General features: G+C 36.0%; 2 protein-coding genes across 2 annotated transcripts in view; both read right to left on the bottom strand.

Moving 5' to 3' along the window:
- LOC132159554 (uncharacterized) overlaps window positions 1-19,122 on the bottom strand; it is a 1,375,546-nt gene that overhangs the window by 109,420 nt on the left and 1,247,004 nt on the right. The gene's annotated exons all lie outside the window — the stretch shown is intronic.
- On the bottom strand, window positions 1,790-18,634 carry LOC132159088 (another transcription unit protein-like). Its single transcript, XM_059568673.1, has 4 exons — window positions 18,558-18,634; window positions 2,796-2,903; window positions 2,352-2,459; window positions 1,790-2,014 (listed from the first exon to the last, which is right to left on the bottom strand). Exons 1-4 carry the CDS (start codon window positions 18,614-18,616, stop codon window positions 1,888-1,890), a joined length of 402 nt encoding a protein of 133 aa, XP_059424656.1. The 5' UTR covers window positions 18,617-18,634; the 3' UTR covers window positions 1,790-1,887.

The raw sequence follows: 19,122 nt of genomic DNA, 5'->3' as shown, positions 1-19,122 counted from the left end.
CTAACAATAAACATCCCAAAGTGCCAGTTTTGTCGATTATCCTCATAAGAGCAATCTTAAATGATTTATATAAAGTCTAAAATGAACAAAAAGAGTTGTGAGAGAATGAGGCGAGATCCATAGACAGTATATAAACGGTGAGATCCGCGTGTCTGTCTGCTCTTAAAGGGACAGCAGCCAATAAAGCTTCCTGTCAGTAAAGTTAAAGAACAAAGGGAACAGAGAAAATGACTCGCTGCTCTTGACTAAATAACTTTTGTGGCTTTATAAGGATTAACTATTTAATTTATAGTCTATGCAGTGCAGACTGCATATAACTTTGATAACTTTATTAAATTTCTGTATATTTCCTAACTGTTAAGACAGGAAGGGCAGGAGAAAACATGACATTTATTATGGGTTTATGTTAGCATTGTTTTAAGTTTACTTAAATTAAAAACTGTTATATTTTTGAAGCCTAATAATAAATGTAAAAAAAAAAAAAAAATCAGTAGCTGTATTAATATCAGTAATACTGGCCTTCATTCATAAAAAGATGTCATTTAAACAAGTATTTAAAATATACTGTCTTTATGTTGTTTCTACATTAATTTGATTAACTGTGAAATTATTACATTAAAAAATATATTAAAAACGTACAAAAACATTTCTTTTTTTATTGCGATTATTTGCGATTAATCACAGAAAAATGTGTGATTAATCTAGTTAAAGTTTTTAATCGATTGACAGCACTTTGTGCTTTGTACTTTGTGTAAAGGTCTTCTTTTAATTTTTGTTTAGTAGACTGTAGCCTAAGACTATCATACATTTAAAAAATTAACAAATTGTAAAAAAAATTATGTTCTTTTTTTTAAATGTTACAATGTTATATTATAATGTTATTGTTGTTTTACTTACTGATATCTCATTTTATAATTACATTCATTTCGCAATCCGTCCCTTTGCGCCACCTGGCGGTAGTTTCGCGAATGATTTCAACACGCGATTGAATTACAGTTACCGCCACGGCGGTAAGGCCCAGATAGACTGGCCACCTACTGTATATATATATATATATATATATATATATATATATATATATATATATATATATATATATATATATATATATATATATGACTGTTTAATAATAATAGCATGCAGTAATAGCCTTTGTGTAAAGGTCTTTTAATTTTTGAAGCATAGACTGTATCCCACTTTTTAAAATTAACTCACTGTAAATTTTCTAGTGGTTTTTAAGTATGTTACAATGTTATATTATAATGTTGTTGTTGTTTTACTTCATTGTTTTATCTCCGTTTACAAACCATAATTTTACAATTGCAGTCAGTTTGCAATCCGTCCCTATGTGCCACCTGGCAGTAGTTTTGCGAATGATTTTAACACGCGATTATCTTGCAGACCCTGCGGCAGCGGTACACGTGGCGCTATTACCCACTCTGGTTGTCCACCTACTGTATATTCTGCATTGAGAATAGGTATTTTCATACACTGTCGAGCGGTTATGTTAGTGCACCAAAATTAATGGACATTTTAAAATACCAGTTCACATCAAATCATTATAATCTTCTCGGTCTCTAATCTTCTTTGCTGATGTCCTTTGTATCTTAATGAAAACTCTGATAAATATTTCAACAGTATAGTTTCATGATAAATATTGATTAAAAATATTTTCAACGAACAGTCTATGTGCAACCAACAATAAGAATTGGCACACTGCCACCACTTCTCCCAAAGATCAATTTATTTGAATATATTGAATCTAAGAATAAATTATCCTTGGGAGCAGCAGTGGATTCTTGTTTACTTACAGTAAAGTGATTGATTTGATCGTGCGCCTGCCAAAAGTTTTTGTATGTGCACATATTGTATTTTTTCAACAAACAATTAAAAACCAATGAAATACCTTTTGGGAGATGATGATTTGTTCTCACTTAAGTCTGGTTGCTCACCTCCCTTTGAACGGTCACTCTTCACAGACACAGAGCTCGACACATGTGAGCCTGATCTTACACTAATGACACAGACAATAGAGGAAAAAGAAACAATATTACAGGAGGTACTTCAGTCCAATTTATGAATTTTTAATGCAATGTAATTTGTAATTAATATACAATTATAGCCATGCATTTGTTTTACTATACTTATATATATTTGATTGAATGATCTATTGTATTTTATTTATGCCTTTTAATCACTGCCTGTATAATTTTATTGGAAAAAAAGCTCCAGACCAGAGTTCAGTAAAGATTACCAGACGCTGTTTTCAGTGATTTATTTTTTTTATTCAGTCAACATCTAACACAAAAAACAGTGGCACAATTAGCTAAAATAATGCTGTAATGTCATACCTTTTGGGAGATGATGATTTGTTCTCACTTAAGTCCGGTTGCTCACCTCCCTTTGATCGGTCACTCTTCACAGACACAGAGCTGGACACATGTGAGCCTGATCTTACACTAATGACACAGACAATAGAGGAAAAAGAAACAATATTACAGGAGGTACTTCAGTCCAATTTATGAATTTTTAATGTTGTAATTTGTAATTAATATACTATTATAGCCATGCATTTGTTTTTCTATACTTCTATATATTTGATTGAATGATCTATTGTATTTTATTTATGCCTTTTAATCACTGCCTGTATAATTGTATTGGAAAAAAAGCTCCAGACCAGAGTTCAGTAAAGATTACCAGACGCTGTTTTCAGTGATTTATTTTTTTTATTCAGTCAACATCTAACACAAAAAAACAGTGGCACAATTAGCTAAAATAATGCTGTAATGTCATACCTTTTGGGAGATGATGATTTGTTCTCACTTAAGTCTGGTTGCTCACCTCCCTTTGAACGGTCACTCTTCACAGACACAGAGCTGGACACATGTGAGCCTGATCTTACACTAATGACACAGACAATAGAAGAAAAAGAAACAATATTACAGGAGGTACTTCAGTCCAATTCATGAATTTTTAATGTTGTAATTTGTAATTAATATACAATTATAGCCATGCATTTGTTTTACTATACTTATATATGTTTGATTGAATGATCTATTGTATTTTATTTATGCCTTTTAATCACTGCCTGTATAATTGTATTGGAAAAAAGCTCCAGACCAGAGTTCAGTAAAGATTACAGACATTGTGTTCAGTGATTTATTTTTTATTCAGTCAACATCTAACACAAAAAACACAGTGGTACAATTAGCTAAAATAATGTTGTAATGTCATACCTTTTGGGAGATGATGATTTGTTCTCACTTAAGTCTGGTTGCTCACCTCCCTTTGAATGGTCACTCTTCACATGTGAGCCTGATCTTACACTAATGACAGAGAGAACAGAGAGAAAAAAATATATAAATATAGGAGATACTTCAGTCTCGTTTGAAGAGATATTGTGTGCGAAATGGAAGTTTGTTTAGTTCAATTTAACACAACTAATTCACTAACTCATCAGGCCTAATATAAAGGAATCACAGGTAAACTACCAGTCAAGTAAAGTACTGGTTTCTCATCCTGCATAATTTCCACTTCACTGAAAAACACAACTGGCTCTAATACTGTGTCATAGTGCAACCATAATAAATCTCATGAGTAAACAAACTCTGTTGATCCCATTGACCTGATGAGAAAATTCTAAAGCAAAAATATCATCTTGTTTCTATACTGAATATACTGAACAATGAACAGTTTGCAGCGAACGGGTTTGAGAAAGAGACACAAATCTTTAAAATTTCCCTTAAAATGTAAATAACTGGCAAACTAGAATTACTTCAAATTAGGGCTGGGCAATAAATCAATTTTATCGATTAACTCGAATGTGTAGTTTACATCGATTTGTTTAAATGAAAATTGGTTTTCTTTTTGGCATCCACCAACTCTCCACTCGGGGCTCCCGTAGTTCCAATTGGGCTCAACCTTCCCACCCGCGCGTTTGCCCATAGAGACATACTGCCTAGTGAGAGCGATGTTTCACCCTACGACAGGGGCATCACTAGGCCCTTTTTAGGGGGGCTTCAGCCCCCCTAAACTTCTGCCCAGCCCCCCTAAAAAAATATTTGATTTTTTGACACAAGGTGTGTGTCGTGTGTGCGTGCATTTATTGATAGATTGCTAATGCTATGATATTACATCTGCATCGATGCATAAATGCATTGCAGTTTACATAATGTAATGTTACTGGAGCATTGGGAGCACACGGGTCGGCTCGGTTTCTCATCCAATACCAATACGTTTCACTGCGTTCACCTTCAGCCCTTGTGTGATAGTTGTTTTTTATTCCTACAAAAATGAAGTGATTAACACCCATGAAAACATACTTTAGATTCAGAAAACGATCATGATTTATTTTAATTAACTTTTTAAAATTACAGACATATTATTATGTATTTTGACATTACATTATGCAGCCATGCACAGAAATGATTAAAGACACACATCATTGTCTGAAAGCACTAGATGGCCCAGAGAGAGAATGTGGAGTTTTTTGTATTTTGTTTTGTATTATTAAATATAGTTTTGTATTAAGTAATAATGAATCAGGAGGAGTGTCATGATCACTGTTGGGAACGTTACTTTAAAAAAGTAATTATTTATAGTTACTCACTACTTATTCCAAAAAGTAACTGAGTTAGTAACTGAATTACTCCATAATAAAAGTAACTCGTTACCAGGGAAAGTAACTATTTGCGCTACTGTAAAAAAAAAAAAGTTGCTATATGTCAAAGATTTTTTTTTTTTGCAGTTTTCACAAGTCAGTTGAAATAAGTAGAACAGATAGGTGTTCGTACATAACTTTCGAGATTTATTGCACGTCAACAGACAGCAAGAGTTTTATCCTGCACTCTTTGTAAGAAAATTGTTTTTGGCCACTAGCTTTGTAGATGCGTGTGTCACACATTACATGCACACATTACATGCACGTTCTTGCCTTTGACTACAATGAATTTGAAGTAGTGCTTATATCTCCACCTTGAAAATGCCAACTTTTCATCGGATTGCTCCTGACTCGCCATTTCTGCTGCTGCTGCGAATCTCTGTTTAGCTGTTGCGTGTGTGTGACTGTGTGTGTTTGGCGCCGCTGGCGCGTGTGTGTAAAAACACTGGCTCTGATTGGCTACCATGAAACACATGACTCTGCCTTAGCCAATCATAATCGCTTTTCTCGTTATTAACCCACCTGCTCACTCGCTGTGTGAGCCAGGGGTGAATTCGGATTGCATATTAAATCAATGCATAGTAACGCACTGCATTTTACGTTCAGTAACGTTAACGGCTTTGTAACGATGGGAAAAGTAATTAGTTAGATTCCCCTGTTACTGGAAAAATAACGTCGTTACCTAACGCCGTTCTTTTAAACGCCGTTATTCCAAACACTGGTCATGATACATAAATTAGAGTAAGCGTAGAGTAAAGGGATTTTTGATTTTCTTGATTTATACTATTTATACTAGATTTATAGAAGTGGCAAATTGATAATTCATGTTGTTATTTTTAATAAATAGAAATAAATATAGAACAGATTAATCATATTGCCAATAGACAATTACATTAATACATGGTTTGTCTATATTCTTAATTAATATTAGCTGGTTAGTTAAAATACTTAAAATGACATCAATTTTCATGGGGTGACTTTATAAATATCCAACCGTATTGTTGATTATAAAGGCTAAAAAGCTAAAAAACTAAAATAATTTATATTTCATTGTAGATGAATATATGAAATTTTTTCTTGTCGTGCGGGAGTAGGTCTGCAAATGAGCAACAGTCAGGTGAGAATAGAACGTAGACAGCCTCTCACACACACAATACCACTGTGTTCCCAAGATTCATTTCAGTCATTGAACCCTGACATTGTTTTAATTGTCTGCCAATTTCCCTGTACATTTTATAAGAAAAAGCAGTGGTATCTTCAAAGGATAAACACAAATGTCCTGACATTATTGGCACTCAACAAGAAATTATTAACTGTCTTTCAGTCAACTGAACTGAAATTAATTTTTGGGTTTCTCAGAAAAGTCAGTGCAAAAAGTGAATGAAGTGGAGGCAGAGAAGATTGATGAAGGCACATCAGAGAAAGGGCAAGATCATGATCGAGGTGAGAAAGTGAACAGTTGTTTTGGATAATTTGTCTGGTCAGTTAATAAATACAAATGAAGTTAAGATTTCTTTAGTTACCAAACTATTTTTACGTGATTGTCACAGTACAGGGACAGAGAGAGCATGAAGAAGAGGAAGACATGAGTCAGGAGAGAGAGGACAGACATACAGAGAAACAAATGTCAGATGAAGCACAGACAGCAGCTGCACCTTTAGATCAGTGTGACTTAGGTGAAAAGGACACAGGCCCAAAACAGGCAAAATTACACTATTATCCCCAGGAGAACTTTGGCTTACAAAAAAGATCATTCCAGCCAAGCTGGTTTCAAACTTTTGCTTGGCTTGAGTACTCACAGAAGACAGATTCTGCCTACTGCTTTGCTTGCCGTGTCTTTGGTAAAAACTTGAAGCATGATGTATTTGTGAGTAGTGGATACAAAAACTGGAAAAAGGCACTCAAAGCATTTCACAAACATGAGGGGACTCACAAGCAGAGGTGGGTAGAGTACCCAAAAACTGTACTCAAGTAAAAGTAAAAGTACTTCTAGAAATATTTACTCAAGTAAAAGTAAAAGTACTAGTCTTGAATATTTACTTGAGTAAGAGTAAAAGAGTATAGGATAAAAAATCTACTCAAGTAGTAGTTACTAGTTACTTTGGGTCATATATACTGAGCCTATTTTTATTTAGAAATATAGATAAAATGTATGTAATGTATGTGTGTGTGTATAAATCTATATATTTCATCAGCCTTTACTCCAATTTATGTGAGTAAAGGAAAAGAGCAAATAACATTTACATTATTAAAGATCATTTTCACTGACAGTCTAGATTTCAATCACTCTCAGAAACTCCCATTAAAATCACTGAAACTGTTAACACTGTGAAATCAATATCTTAATTATAGATTCGTACACACATCTGCCCTCTGTTGTTTCTGACGAGAGAATTCGCCAGAAAGAGGTATTCAGTCAGGAGCGAGTGAAGGAAGCACCGGCATTTTAGCGATGACTCATCTGAACACCTCTGATTGGCCAATGCTTTAATAAGCTCAAAAGAATCATGTGTGATTGGTTATAATGCGCAGTGCTGTTAAAACACATCTATCTCTGGCTCAGCGCCAGCAAGCAATCACAGATCTGAATTTAGCAGCTGATGATATGCTGAACGTACTCGCACCGGTGTGATTGTATTAAAATTAATAAAATCTTAATCGGCTATTTTTTGTCTTTTGGAAGCTGCATTCAACTTGACTCCCCTCTGTTATAAGCCACACACGTACAACAAACTAATGTCACAGTGGTATCGTGTTCTTTAATCGAATGTAGCCCAAGTTATTACCTGTTAAACAGTAGACAGCACACGCGGTGTTCATCTAATAAGGATCTCCATCGCAAGCAAATAATAGCCTTTGCAGATTTGCTTTCAATTCAATGCAGTTCCATCGCCACGTTTTCAACGCTGCTGCTGTTCTTAAACGTTACAACTCTGAGTGAACCACTTCAGATGCTCAGCGCGTGCGGCAGGGAACTGAACGACTCGTTCAAACTGATTCATGAACCAATTCACTCGTTTGCCAATTGGTTTGATCAAGCCTTTGAACAGAATTGACTCAAAAGAATGAATCATTCGCGAATGGGCATCGCTCATTGCCCAGAGAAAAGTAGACGCCGCGTTTGGAATAAACTGAAGCATTTATAAAATTTATTGCATTAAGATAAAATAACGAGAGGAGCGTCGCCCACAGTAACGAAGTAAAAGTACAGATTTTCCCCAAAAAATTTACTCAAGTAAGAGTATAAAGTACCCATCTTTAAATATACTCCAAAAAGTATTAGTTACCCCAAAAAATTACTCAAGTAAATGTAACGAAGTAAATGTAACTCGTTACTACCCACCTCTGCTCACAAGGATTGTATAGTCTGCTGGAAAAGTTACAAGGCTAGTGCATTACAGGGAAATGTTATACAGCAGATTGAAGCAGCAAATGCTGATGAAATTAGACAAAGAAGGGAGTATATGCGACGTATTGCGGCTGTGACCTGCATGTTGGGGAAGCAAGGGCTACCATTAAGGGGTAATGATGAAACAGCAAAAAGTCATAATAAGGGCAACTTCTTGGAATGCATGGGGCTTTTGCAGAAGTTTTATCCTTTCTTGCAGCATGACACTCTCCCATCAAACAGCACATACCTCTCCCCTGTCAGTCAGAATGAAATGATAGAGTGCTGCTCGAAAGAGGTGACAGCAACTTTTATCAAAGAAATGCATGAGTCAAAAATGTTTGCCATTATGGCGGACGAGGCCAGAGATGGACACACAGAACAGCTAGCAATTTGTGTGAGGTATGTCACTGAGGGAACAGTTAAAGAGAGATTCCTGTCCCTGACAGAGCTGAGAAGTTTTGACGCAAAGTCAATAACTGAGGCATTAGAAAGAAAATTACAAGAAGAAGGAATTGCTCAGTTGAAGTGTGTTGCTCAGACATACGATAGGAGCAGCAGTTATGAGTGGAGCAGCTGGAGGTGTTCAGTCTCTTTTCAGGGAGAAGCACCCTGAGGCTATATATGTTCACTGTTATGCCCATGAGTTGAATCTTGTCTTGTGCCACACCTGCAGAGGGATTACTGAGGCCGCATAGTTGTTTAGCCTGCTGGAAAGTTTGTATTCATTTTTTAGTGTTTCCCTGGTCAGCCACCACAAGTTTAAAGAAGCACAAGCAAAATTAGGATTGCAACCATGTGAACTGGTGCAGCTGTCCAACACACGGTGGGCGTGCCAGCTTCACTCAGTGAATGCTGTGCTTGAAAATCTGGCTGCCATCATTGATTGCCTCTCTGCCATCAATACAGCAACTGCAGTGGGGTTGAAAACAAAAATATGCAAATTCTCATTTTGTGTATTTGTTGATTCTTTTCAAGGATCTCCTATCTGTAGTAGCAGGCTTGCACAAATATCTCCAAAAAGAGACCATTGAACTTCCCCAGGCAGTGGCATACAAAGATGCTGTGTGTGACTCCTTAAAGCAGAAACGCAGTGATCCCACTGCTGCAGATATATATGCTAGAGCAAAGGCAGTGTGTGAATATAATGACATTGTAGTTGAGGAGCAACTTTCTGGCCAGAGACAGAAAAAAAGGATGGATGATTTTGTTGTTGAAACAACTTATGGTGCACATAGGATAATCAGCACAGATGCCGAACAAGTCAAAACAAAGTTACTATATCCATGTCTGGATAGAATGATAACTGAACTGGAGAACCGTTTTTCTGCTGTAAATGGTGCATTGCTTCAAGGTATTCAAGCATGCAGTCAAGTGTCTGAAAACTTCCTGTCTGAGTCACATTTGGAAGAACTAGCACACCATTACAACATTGATTTAAAGACAGAGGAAGTCATGGTAGCAAGGCACTTTTTGACACGCAAAAAGCAAGCTGGTGCAGCTCCACAGGACATGGTTTCACTTTATAACCTGCTGGATTCTGAAATGTTTCCATCACTGAAATCTGTCATCCAGGTTGCCCTCACTGAAGCAGCTGTTCGTGCGAGAGGTCTTTCAGTGCTCTTCGCCGTCTCCGCAACATGCTAAGAAGAACAATGGGTCAGAGCAGGCTCCATCAGCTGGCAGTTATGGCCATCGAAAAAGATGTTGTTGAGCAATTGGATCATGATAAATTTATCAACAGGTTTGCTACTCTTAAGGAGAGAAGACACAGGTTGATGCTCCCAATGAAAGACCAGTAACTGGGCTGCAAGACTGCTGCTTCTCACCGGCTGCTTCTTCATTTTGGCTTGTTTTTCCATTACTTCTTATAGTTAACCACAGCCCCCACTTAATCCATTGTCCAGCCTCATACCTGTGTTGTTTATATTGCTGATATGGATAATCAAAGTTTATGGCTTTTATGTTATTTTCTGGTTAAAATATAATTTAATTTTGTCAGAAAAATTCCTATCTGAGGTTTGTATGTAAGCATAGAAATGCAAACAGTAAAATGTTGTGTTTGTACTGGAAATATGTGTGCGTGTGTTTGTACAGTAAATGAATCAGGAGGTCTTCATTGTAAAAAAAAAAATAAAATCGACATTCCCTATTTTCTAGTGGTCACATCCAATAATTATTTTTTTATTACAGTGTTGTATATGGCTCAGTCAGTACTCCTACTCCCATATATGAAATACAGGGAATACAATGGAATAGTGGATTGCAGTAAGGTTAGTAGCATACCACCCTACCCTAATAGTCAAATAATATGTTTTTAATCATACCCTTATTGGGGGCTGAGCCCCCCTAAAATCAAAATCCTAGAATCGCCCCTGCAGTCAATACAGATATTTCATGAAAACATGGAAAGAAAGTAGGGCTATAACATAACCCATTAAAAAGCTCACGCCAGGTCTACACTGGACACGAGTGGCGAGATCCGACAAATGACAATGGAACCCATTATGTTGTCTATACTGGATGCGGTATACGACATGTTCCCCATCAGTAAACTGATGCCTCGTTCTATTTAAGACGAAATGTACTGACAATACGTTCAGATGATTTGCAACTCTAGTGAGGTGTCATCAAGTTTTGACAGCCTTTTAGTGCAGCGGGGCGCAGCACGACAACTCTTGCGTCCGGGGTAGACACGGTTAGACAGTGTCTGCCCTATTACAAATAATTTATATTTTTAAACAAATAAATAACCTAAACCAGTTACATTACAAGATGGAAATATAGACTAGAAAATATATTTACACTTGCTCTGTCCTACGTCCATAACACACACTGCGGAGTTGCCAGTTTTAATCTTAACAGTTCTTAATGCCGAGTGTGCACTTGGATGGTTAGATGCATGATGGGCTAGTATTAAAATATAGCTAGTATTATTATTATTATTTTTAAATTTTATTGTCTCAGTTATACATTTGACTGGTTAATAATAAAGAACAATTTTAAAACTTGTTTTGAACAATTTCTTTGTCATCTGAATATTGATTTTAAGTAGGGGAAAAAAATTGATTTAAATCGTAAATCAGGGATTTTTTTTTTTAGGCCATATCGCCCAGTCCTACTTCAAATTAATACTAATACACATCAAACTCGGCTTCACAGTGTAAATCAGTGGTTATTTTTAAGAGACCAGTTTTGCACCTGTGGTGACAATTTTGTACCTTTATTTAACAGTACAAAAATTCACATTTCAAAAAGGGTACAATCGTTGACTATAATATATATATATATATACATATATATATATATATATATATATATATATATATATATATATATATATATATATATTTAACACACACGTTGAAATAAAATCAGAATTTACTAAATCCTTTTCATTTTAAAAACAATGTCTAACTATAACATAGAAATGATCATCTACTAAGTGAGTATAATTTGCCTGAAAATCTATTTCATCTCCTGTTTTCAGCATAGTCCTTTTTTTAACAGCCTTGACACTGCATGCATGAAAATGATGCTCATAAGACAAATTATCCACATGGTGTCTTTGTTAATAAGATACTTGATTTGCCAAAACAATGGAATAGACTCAGAATGCAGTACATCTCGACGTCGGTTATTCTATGCCTGCTTCTGATATTTTTTGAAGGACCTCCTTGGTTGAAAGCCCTGTAAGAACCAGAGGTGGGAAGTCCAGGGGCCAAAGAGTAAAAGTCCTGACATATTTTTGTTCCACCCATGAACTCAGCAGCTGATTTCATCAGAGGAGGAACCAAGGCATTCCTTCCAAGTCACAAACGAGTCTTGAGTCAAATCCCAAGTCCTCAAAGAGTTAAAGTTAATGAGATAGTTAAGTGACTAATTAAATGATGATTGTGCATTAGTTATTAACACCTGCTGTAATTGAGAAATGGAGAGGATCAGATGTTTATGTTTTATTGGTTAAAATGATGCCACCATCATGGAGATCAGTGTTTGGTTTAGTGGTGCTCTTGACCCTTGACTAGTTTTGCTAGATCTCTCTCTGTAGCTCTGCATGGGGTGTTGTGGAGAAGACAGAACTGTGACATATGAAAAACATAGCAGGTTTTACTATATCTCAAATGTTTTTGCTTTCTTATCACATGTCTAGGTTTTGAGTAATTCCAGTGCAACTACAACATGCACACACAAAAAAGCATTGCTCTAATATTTACAGGGTATGGATTTTATTATTTGTAACACATATAGAAGTTTGAACTCCAGTGCTTTTTAGACACACACACATATATATCAAGAACCAGCATATGAATCTCTACAATGGTGACAATCAACAAAATGCTTCATGTTGCAATACATGAATTACTCCCATAATGCACTGCAGTATGAATAATAATTTTCACCACTGTTGAGGATCACATGATAAATGTTAATATGGATAAATGTTCATGGCTAATTCCAAAACGTTTTTTTTTTCTTAATATTGAAGCATTATATGGTGGCATTTGCATAATGAGATTTCTCTCTTTTTTGTGAAAGTGACATACAGTCAAGTATGGTGACCCATACTCAGAATTCATATTCTGTTTTTAACCCATCCAAAGTGCACAGACAGAGCAGTGAATACACGGCAGTTCTCTCTAACAACTAAGCCACAAACTCTTCTCTTTAAACGTATAATCAAGAAATTTAATCAAGTTAAGTTTTTCTGCTAGATCAAGAGTTGTATCAGAATTGCACAAATGTTTGCTGCAAAACAATAATGCAATTGTTTAGAAGCAAATTCATAACAACTGCTTAAAGGCTCAAGAGCTCAACTGAAGCAAATACTCTTTTATTGCTACACTTTTTTTTCCCCTTTCAATTGATTTCATGCAAGGCTGTGCTTAAAGTCAGTTGTAGTTCTTCAGTTCTTGTAGTTCTTCAGCCAGTAATTATTCAGCCAAGTGATGATATCTCAGATCATTATTTAGTTCTGTGCAAACTTCATATAGCCAAAATTGTAAATCCTACTTCTTTTTACAAGTATGGAAGAACCATCACTTCTAACACAAAAGACTGCTTTTTAAGTTATCTTCCTGATGTATCCAAATTCCTTAGCATATCCAAAACCTCAGAACTTGATGATGTAACAGAAACTATGGACTCTCTCTTTTCTAGCACTTTAAATACAGTTGCTCCTTTACGCTTAAGGAAGGTTAAGGAAAACAGTTTGACACCATGGTATAATGAGCATACTCGTACCCTAAAGAGAGCAGCCCGAAAAATGGAGCGCAGCTGGAGGAAAACAAAACTAGAGGTATTTCGTATTGCTTGGCGGGAAAGTAACATATCCTACAGAAAAGCATTTAAAACTGCTAGATCCGATTACTTTTCTTCTCTTTTAGAAGAAAACAAACATAACCCCAGGTATTTATTCAATACAGTGGCTAAATTAACGAAAAATAAAGCCTCAACAAGTGTTGACATTTCCCAACATCACAGCAGTAATGACTTTATGAACTACTTTACTTCTAAAATCGATACTATTAGAGATAAAATTGCAACCATTCAGCCGTCAGCTACAGTATCACATCAGGCAGTGCACTAAAGACCCCCTGAGGAACAGTTCCACTCATTCTCTACTATAGGAGAGGAAGAATTGTATAAATTTGTTAAATCATCTAAACCAACAACATGTATGTTAGACCCTATACCATCTAAGCTCCTAAAAGAGGTGCTTCCAGAAGTCATAGATCCTCTTCTGACTATTATTAATTCCTCATTGTCATTAGGATATGTCCCCAAAACCTTCAAACTGGCTGTTATTAAGCCTCTCATCAAAAGACCACAGCTTGACCCCAAAGAACTAGTTAATTATAGACCAATCTCGAATCTCCCTTTTCTGTCCAAGATTACAAATATATTCCTTCTTAGAGAAAAATTGGATATGTGAGGATTTCCAGTCAGGATTTAGACCGTATCATAGTACTGAGACTGCTCTCCTTAGAGTTACAAATGATCTGCTCTTATCATCTGATCGTGGGTGTATCTCTCTATTAGTTTTATTGGATCTTAGTGCTGCGTTTGACACAATTGAACACAACATTCTTTTGCATAGACTTGAACACTTTGTTGGCATTAATGGAAGTGCATTAGCATGGTTTAAATCGTACTTATAAGACCGCCATCAGTTCGTAGCAGTGAATGAAGATGTATCCTATCGATCACAAGTGCAGTATGGAGTACCTCAAGGCTCAGTACTAGGGCCGCTACTCTTCACGCTTTATATGTTACCCTTGGGAGATATCATCAGGAAACATGGTGTTAGCTTTCACTGTTATGCTGATGATACTCAACTCTATATTTCTTTGCAGCCCGGTGAAACACACCAATTTGAAAAACTAATGGATTGCATAGTCGCTATATAAAAAACTGGATGACAAGTAATTTCTTACTGCTAAATTCTGAAAAAACAAAACTCCGCTTGTAATAACCTAGAACACTGTCTAAGACTTGATGGTTGCTCTGTCAATTCTTCATCATCAGTTAGGAACCTAGGTGTGCTATTTGATCGCAATCTTTCCTTAGAAAGCCACGTTTCTAGCATTTGTAAAACTGCATTTTTCCATCTCAAAAATATATCTAAATTACGGCCTATGCTCTCAATGTCAAATGCAGAAATGTTAATCCATGCTTTTATGACCTCAAGGTTAGATTATTGTAATGCTTTATTGGGTGGTTGTTCTGCACGCTTAGTAAACAAACTACAGCTAGTCCAAAATGCAGCAGCAAGAGTTCTTACTAGAACCAGGAAGTATGACCATATTAGCCCGGTCCGGTCAACACTGCACTGGCTCCCTATCAAGCATCGTATAGATTTTAAAATATTGCTTATTACCTATAAAGCCCTGAATGGTTTAGCACCTCAGTATTTGAATGAGCTCCTTTTACATTATAATCCTCTACGTCCGCTACGTTCTCAAAACTAAGGCAATTTGATAATACCTAGAATATCAAAATCAACTGCGGGCGGCAGATCCTTTTCCTATTTGGCGCCTAAACTCTGGAATAACCTACCTAACATTGTTCGGGAGGCAGACACACTCTTGCAGTTTAAATCTAGATTAAAAACCCATCTTTTTAACCTGGCATACACATAACATACTAATATGCTTTTATTATCCAAATCCGTTAAAGGATTTTTAGGCTGCATTAATTAGGTAAACCGGAACCGGAAAACACTTCCCATAACACCCTATGTACTTGCTACATCATTAGAAGAATGGCATCTACGCTAATATTTGTCTGTTTCTCTCTTGTTCCGAGGTCACCGTGGCCACCTGATCCAGTCTGTGTCCAGCTCAGAGGGTCACTGCAGTCACCCGGATCCAGTACGTATCCAGACCAGATGCTGGATCAGCACCTAGAAAGGACCTCTACATCCCTTAAAGACAGCGGAGACCAGGACAACTAGAGCCCCAGATACAGATCCCCTGTAAAGACCTTGTCTCAAAGGAGCACCCGGACAAGACCACAGGAAACAGATGATTCTTCTGCACAATCTGACTTTGCTGCAGCCTGGAATTGAACTACTGGTTTCATCTGGTCAGAGGAGAACTGGCCCCCCAACTAAGCCTGGCTTCTCCCAAGGTTTTTTTCTCCATTCTGTCACCGATGGAGTTTCGGTTCCTTGCCGCGGTCGCCTCTGGCTTGCTTAGTTGGGGACACTTCATCTACAGCGATATCGTTGACTTGATTGCAAATAAATGCACAGACACTATTTAATTGAACAGAGATGACTTAACTGAATTCAATGATGATCTGCCTTTAACTATCATTTTTTCATTATTGACACTGTTTTCCTAATGAATGTTGTTCAGTTGCTTTGACGCAATGTATTTTGTTTAAAGCGCTATATAAATAAAGGTGACTTTGTCTTTGACTTTTGACTTTCTTGTGTTTCTCTTTTCTTCAGTGATGTTGATTGTAAACAGCAGGAGTTCATCACTAATGCATCTTCATTTAATTAGTTTTACTCTTTGAGGACTTGGTATTTGACTCAAGACTTGTTTGTGACTTGGAAGGAATGACTTGTTTCCCCATCATCTGCTGAGTTCATGGGTGGAGCAAAAATATGGCAGGACTTTTACTCTTTGGCCCCTGGACTACCCAAATCTGGTAAGAACCATGCGTAACCTTGCTATGACTTCGTCTTCGCCAAAAGAGAGACACAGAAGAAACCGAATGTTCTTTCAAATTGAGATTCAAGCAGCCAATCAGGGCTGGTTCTACAAATTGTACCGTAAACTTTAAAAGAAACGGTACATATATGTACCTTTTAATGTTTGGGAACATATATGTACCTTTTTGACCCTCAAAAAGGTACATACTGTACATGTACCTTGAGGTCCAATAATAAGCCCTATGGGGTACGTTAGTGTAAATTGTACCTTGGGGGACAGAAATGGACTCCTATTGTACCCCTATTTCTGACAGTGTATAACATTGTTTGCATTACACTTTCAGGTTGCATGTTTAGTGTGTAATAAACCTGTTAACCTGCACCTGGACACCGTACTGAACTTTCTTTGTTTGCACGTGTCAATGTTTACGAATAGAATAAATGAAACTGGACACAATTAATCTTGACAAACTATATATCATTATAAAGATCTATAAATAAAGCATCGACGACAGATGGCTGTTTTTCAATGGAAGGCTTATAAAGAATGTATTTGCTAAATTTGTGTAAGCAGTACACATCAAAACATAAAGAATAAAAATGCAGTACATACCAGATTCGTCGTAATAACACTATTGGGGTGGGTATGGATGAGGTTGGGCTGGGTGCTTGGGGCTTGTTTTGTTACGTGACGTGCTGTATTGTGTAATATGGTCACGAAATGCTGATGTTAGTATATAATGTATTTGCTGCATGATTTTGTAACTCACAGTATGTAGTTCTTTTTAAAACCATATATTTGGATTATCCTTTAGAAAGGTCTGACCATTGACCTGGGTTTCAAATTAGCCTATTGGCTAGAAACACAACTATTATGCAACACAATTACATATATTGTTATGGTTTTGACTGTGATAACTATGTATGTAATAATGTGTGCTGCATTGTCCCTGACAAATAAACTAATAAAAAATAAAATAAAACGAGTCATAAACACATCCGCAGCCGTAAATCCCGGTTTAGTTAGAAAGGTAAGGGTCCACTGAACGACATCTCACAGAGCACGATCTCACATCTCACGATCTGCATGATTAACATCTGTCTGAGCGCGAATCAGCTCGCTATTACTGTGTAATCACGACTATCGACGTGAACACCATCTATATGAATAGAGTGTGATTTATTGACTTTATGGCGCATTATTACCATCTCTATAATTGGCCATCAGCACATGCTAATTGACTTTATGACCAGAATTCATCACTTTTTTTTTTGTATTAATTTTTCTTACTCAAATTATTCTTATTGTCTTTTTCTAGTGCTCAAATAAATCACTAATATGATTTCTAAGATTCTGTCTATTGTTCTATAATTGAAAAACTATGCAGTGGTATGTTTAATGACTAAAATAGTTTGTAGAACCCTTCAATACAGTTGGTAAATATTTTTTATATTGGGGGGGGGGAGGTCTCATAGTCTCAAAAAAATGTTTGCAAAATGTTTGTTTTTCATGATATCTTCTTCAGATTTGAAATAGAAACTCATGAGGCATGTGACTTTCATTGAGCATTATCAACTCTGGTTTATAAAAAGTAAAGCCTAAAGGGTCTTCTTTCCAAAGACAACAAAATTATGTGTGTAACAAACATAAGTAAGGAACTGTTGCAATTTTAAGTTAGGTAGGGCACTTTCAGCTGTGAGTCCCATAATGGGGGTGCTGGCTAACAGGTTAAGGTACAAATCACAAGGGTACAAATTTGTACCCTATGCCAAGGGTACAAAAACTGTACCCTTTAGGGTACAGCCCCAGTGACAAGCTATTGTACCCCTAAAGGTACAATTATGTACTTTATTTTCTGAGAGTGTATGATAAATAAAACATATTATAAAAAATATTACAGTTAAACCCCACAGAGAGACAAATATACGCAGAGAAGACAAAAGTCTAATTTGAAGGTCAGTTTACAGTCACCTCTCAGATAAATACAGACAATGCTTGTAACATAAATGCCAGAACAGGAAGAATGTTTCTGAGAATACTATGATCACTTATTCATTATTAAATAAGTTTAAATAAATCTAATTTAAATAAATCACTTATTCATAAAATTTAATAAAAGAGGAGGGGATTTGAAATTCATCCCATTCAGCAGTATTAAATATTAGACCAGTTTCAAGTTGTTTTTAGCCGAGAACAATCTAAAAGCAGTAATAGGAAGTTCTAAACTGAAGTTTTGCACAGCATTCGTCATGACAGCAGCGAGAAAAAGATTACATTGTTGATAGGATTTTATTCTTCACAGACAGTGTTTAAAATAATTATCTAAACACAGACTCAGTCTTACCTCTGTTCCTCTGAGAGACTCATCTCAGACAGAAAGTCCTTTCCTCGCTCCTCTGACATTCTGCAGCTAAACAGACTGGCTTGTGAATACTTGTGAATCAGATGCTCATCATGACCTGAAAATGACAGTATTTTACTGAAATAACATGACAGATGGATGAATGTTGATGTTAATTAATAAACTATATATATATAAAGGGCTACAAACAAATATTGTAACCATCTTGATTTCAGATCATTCAGATCACTCCACAATATATGGATCTAAATATACTTTTATTACTATGAAATTAATAAGCATGATGTGGTAACACTTCACAATAAAGTTCCATTTTTTAAAATTAGTTTTTGTGAACTAACAATTAAATATACTTGTAAAGCTTTATTTAATCCTAGTTAATATTAATATCAACATTTACTAATGCATTTTTAAAATCTAAAGTTGTATTTATGAATATTAATTAACAGGCCTGAGCTATGAACAATTGTATTTTTATTAGGTACCATTAACAAATATGAATAAATACTGTAAGAGATGTTTTACTTATTGCTAATGTTAGTTAATG

Source organism: Carassius carassius, chromosome 16 (assembly GCF_963082965.1).
Source record: "Carassius carassius chromosome 16, fCarCar2.1, whole genome shotgun sequence".
Classification (NCBI taxonomy): domain Eukaryota; kingdom Metazoa; phylum Chordata; class Actinopteri; order Cypriniformes; family Cyprinidae; genus Carassius; species Carassius carassius.
The sequence above is the reverse complement of the archived record's forward strand: the minus strand, read 5'-3'. Positions and strand labels throughout refer to the sequence as shown.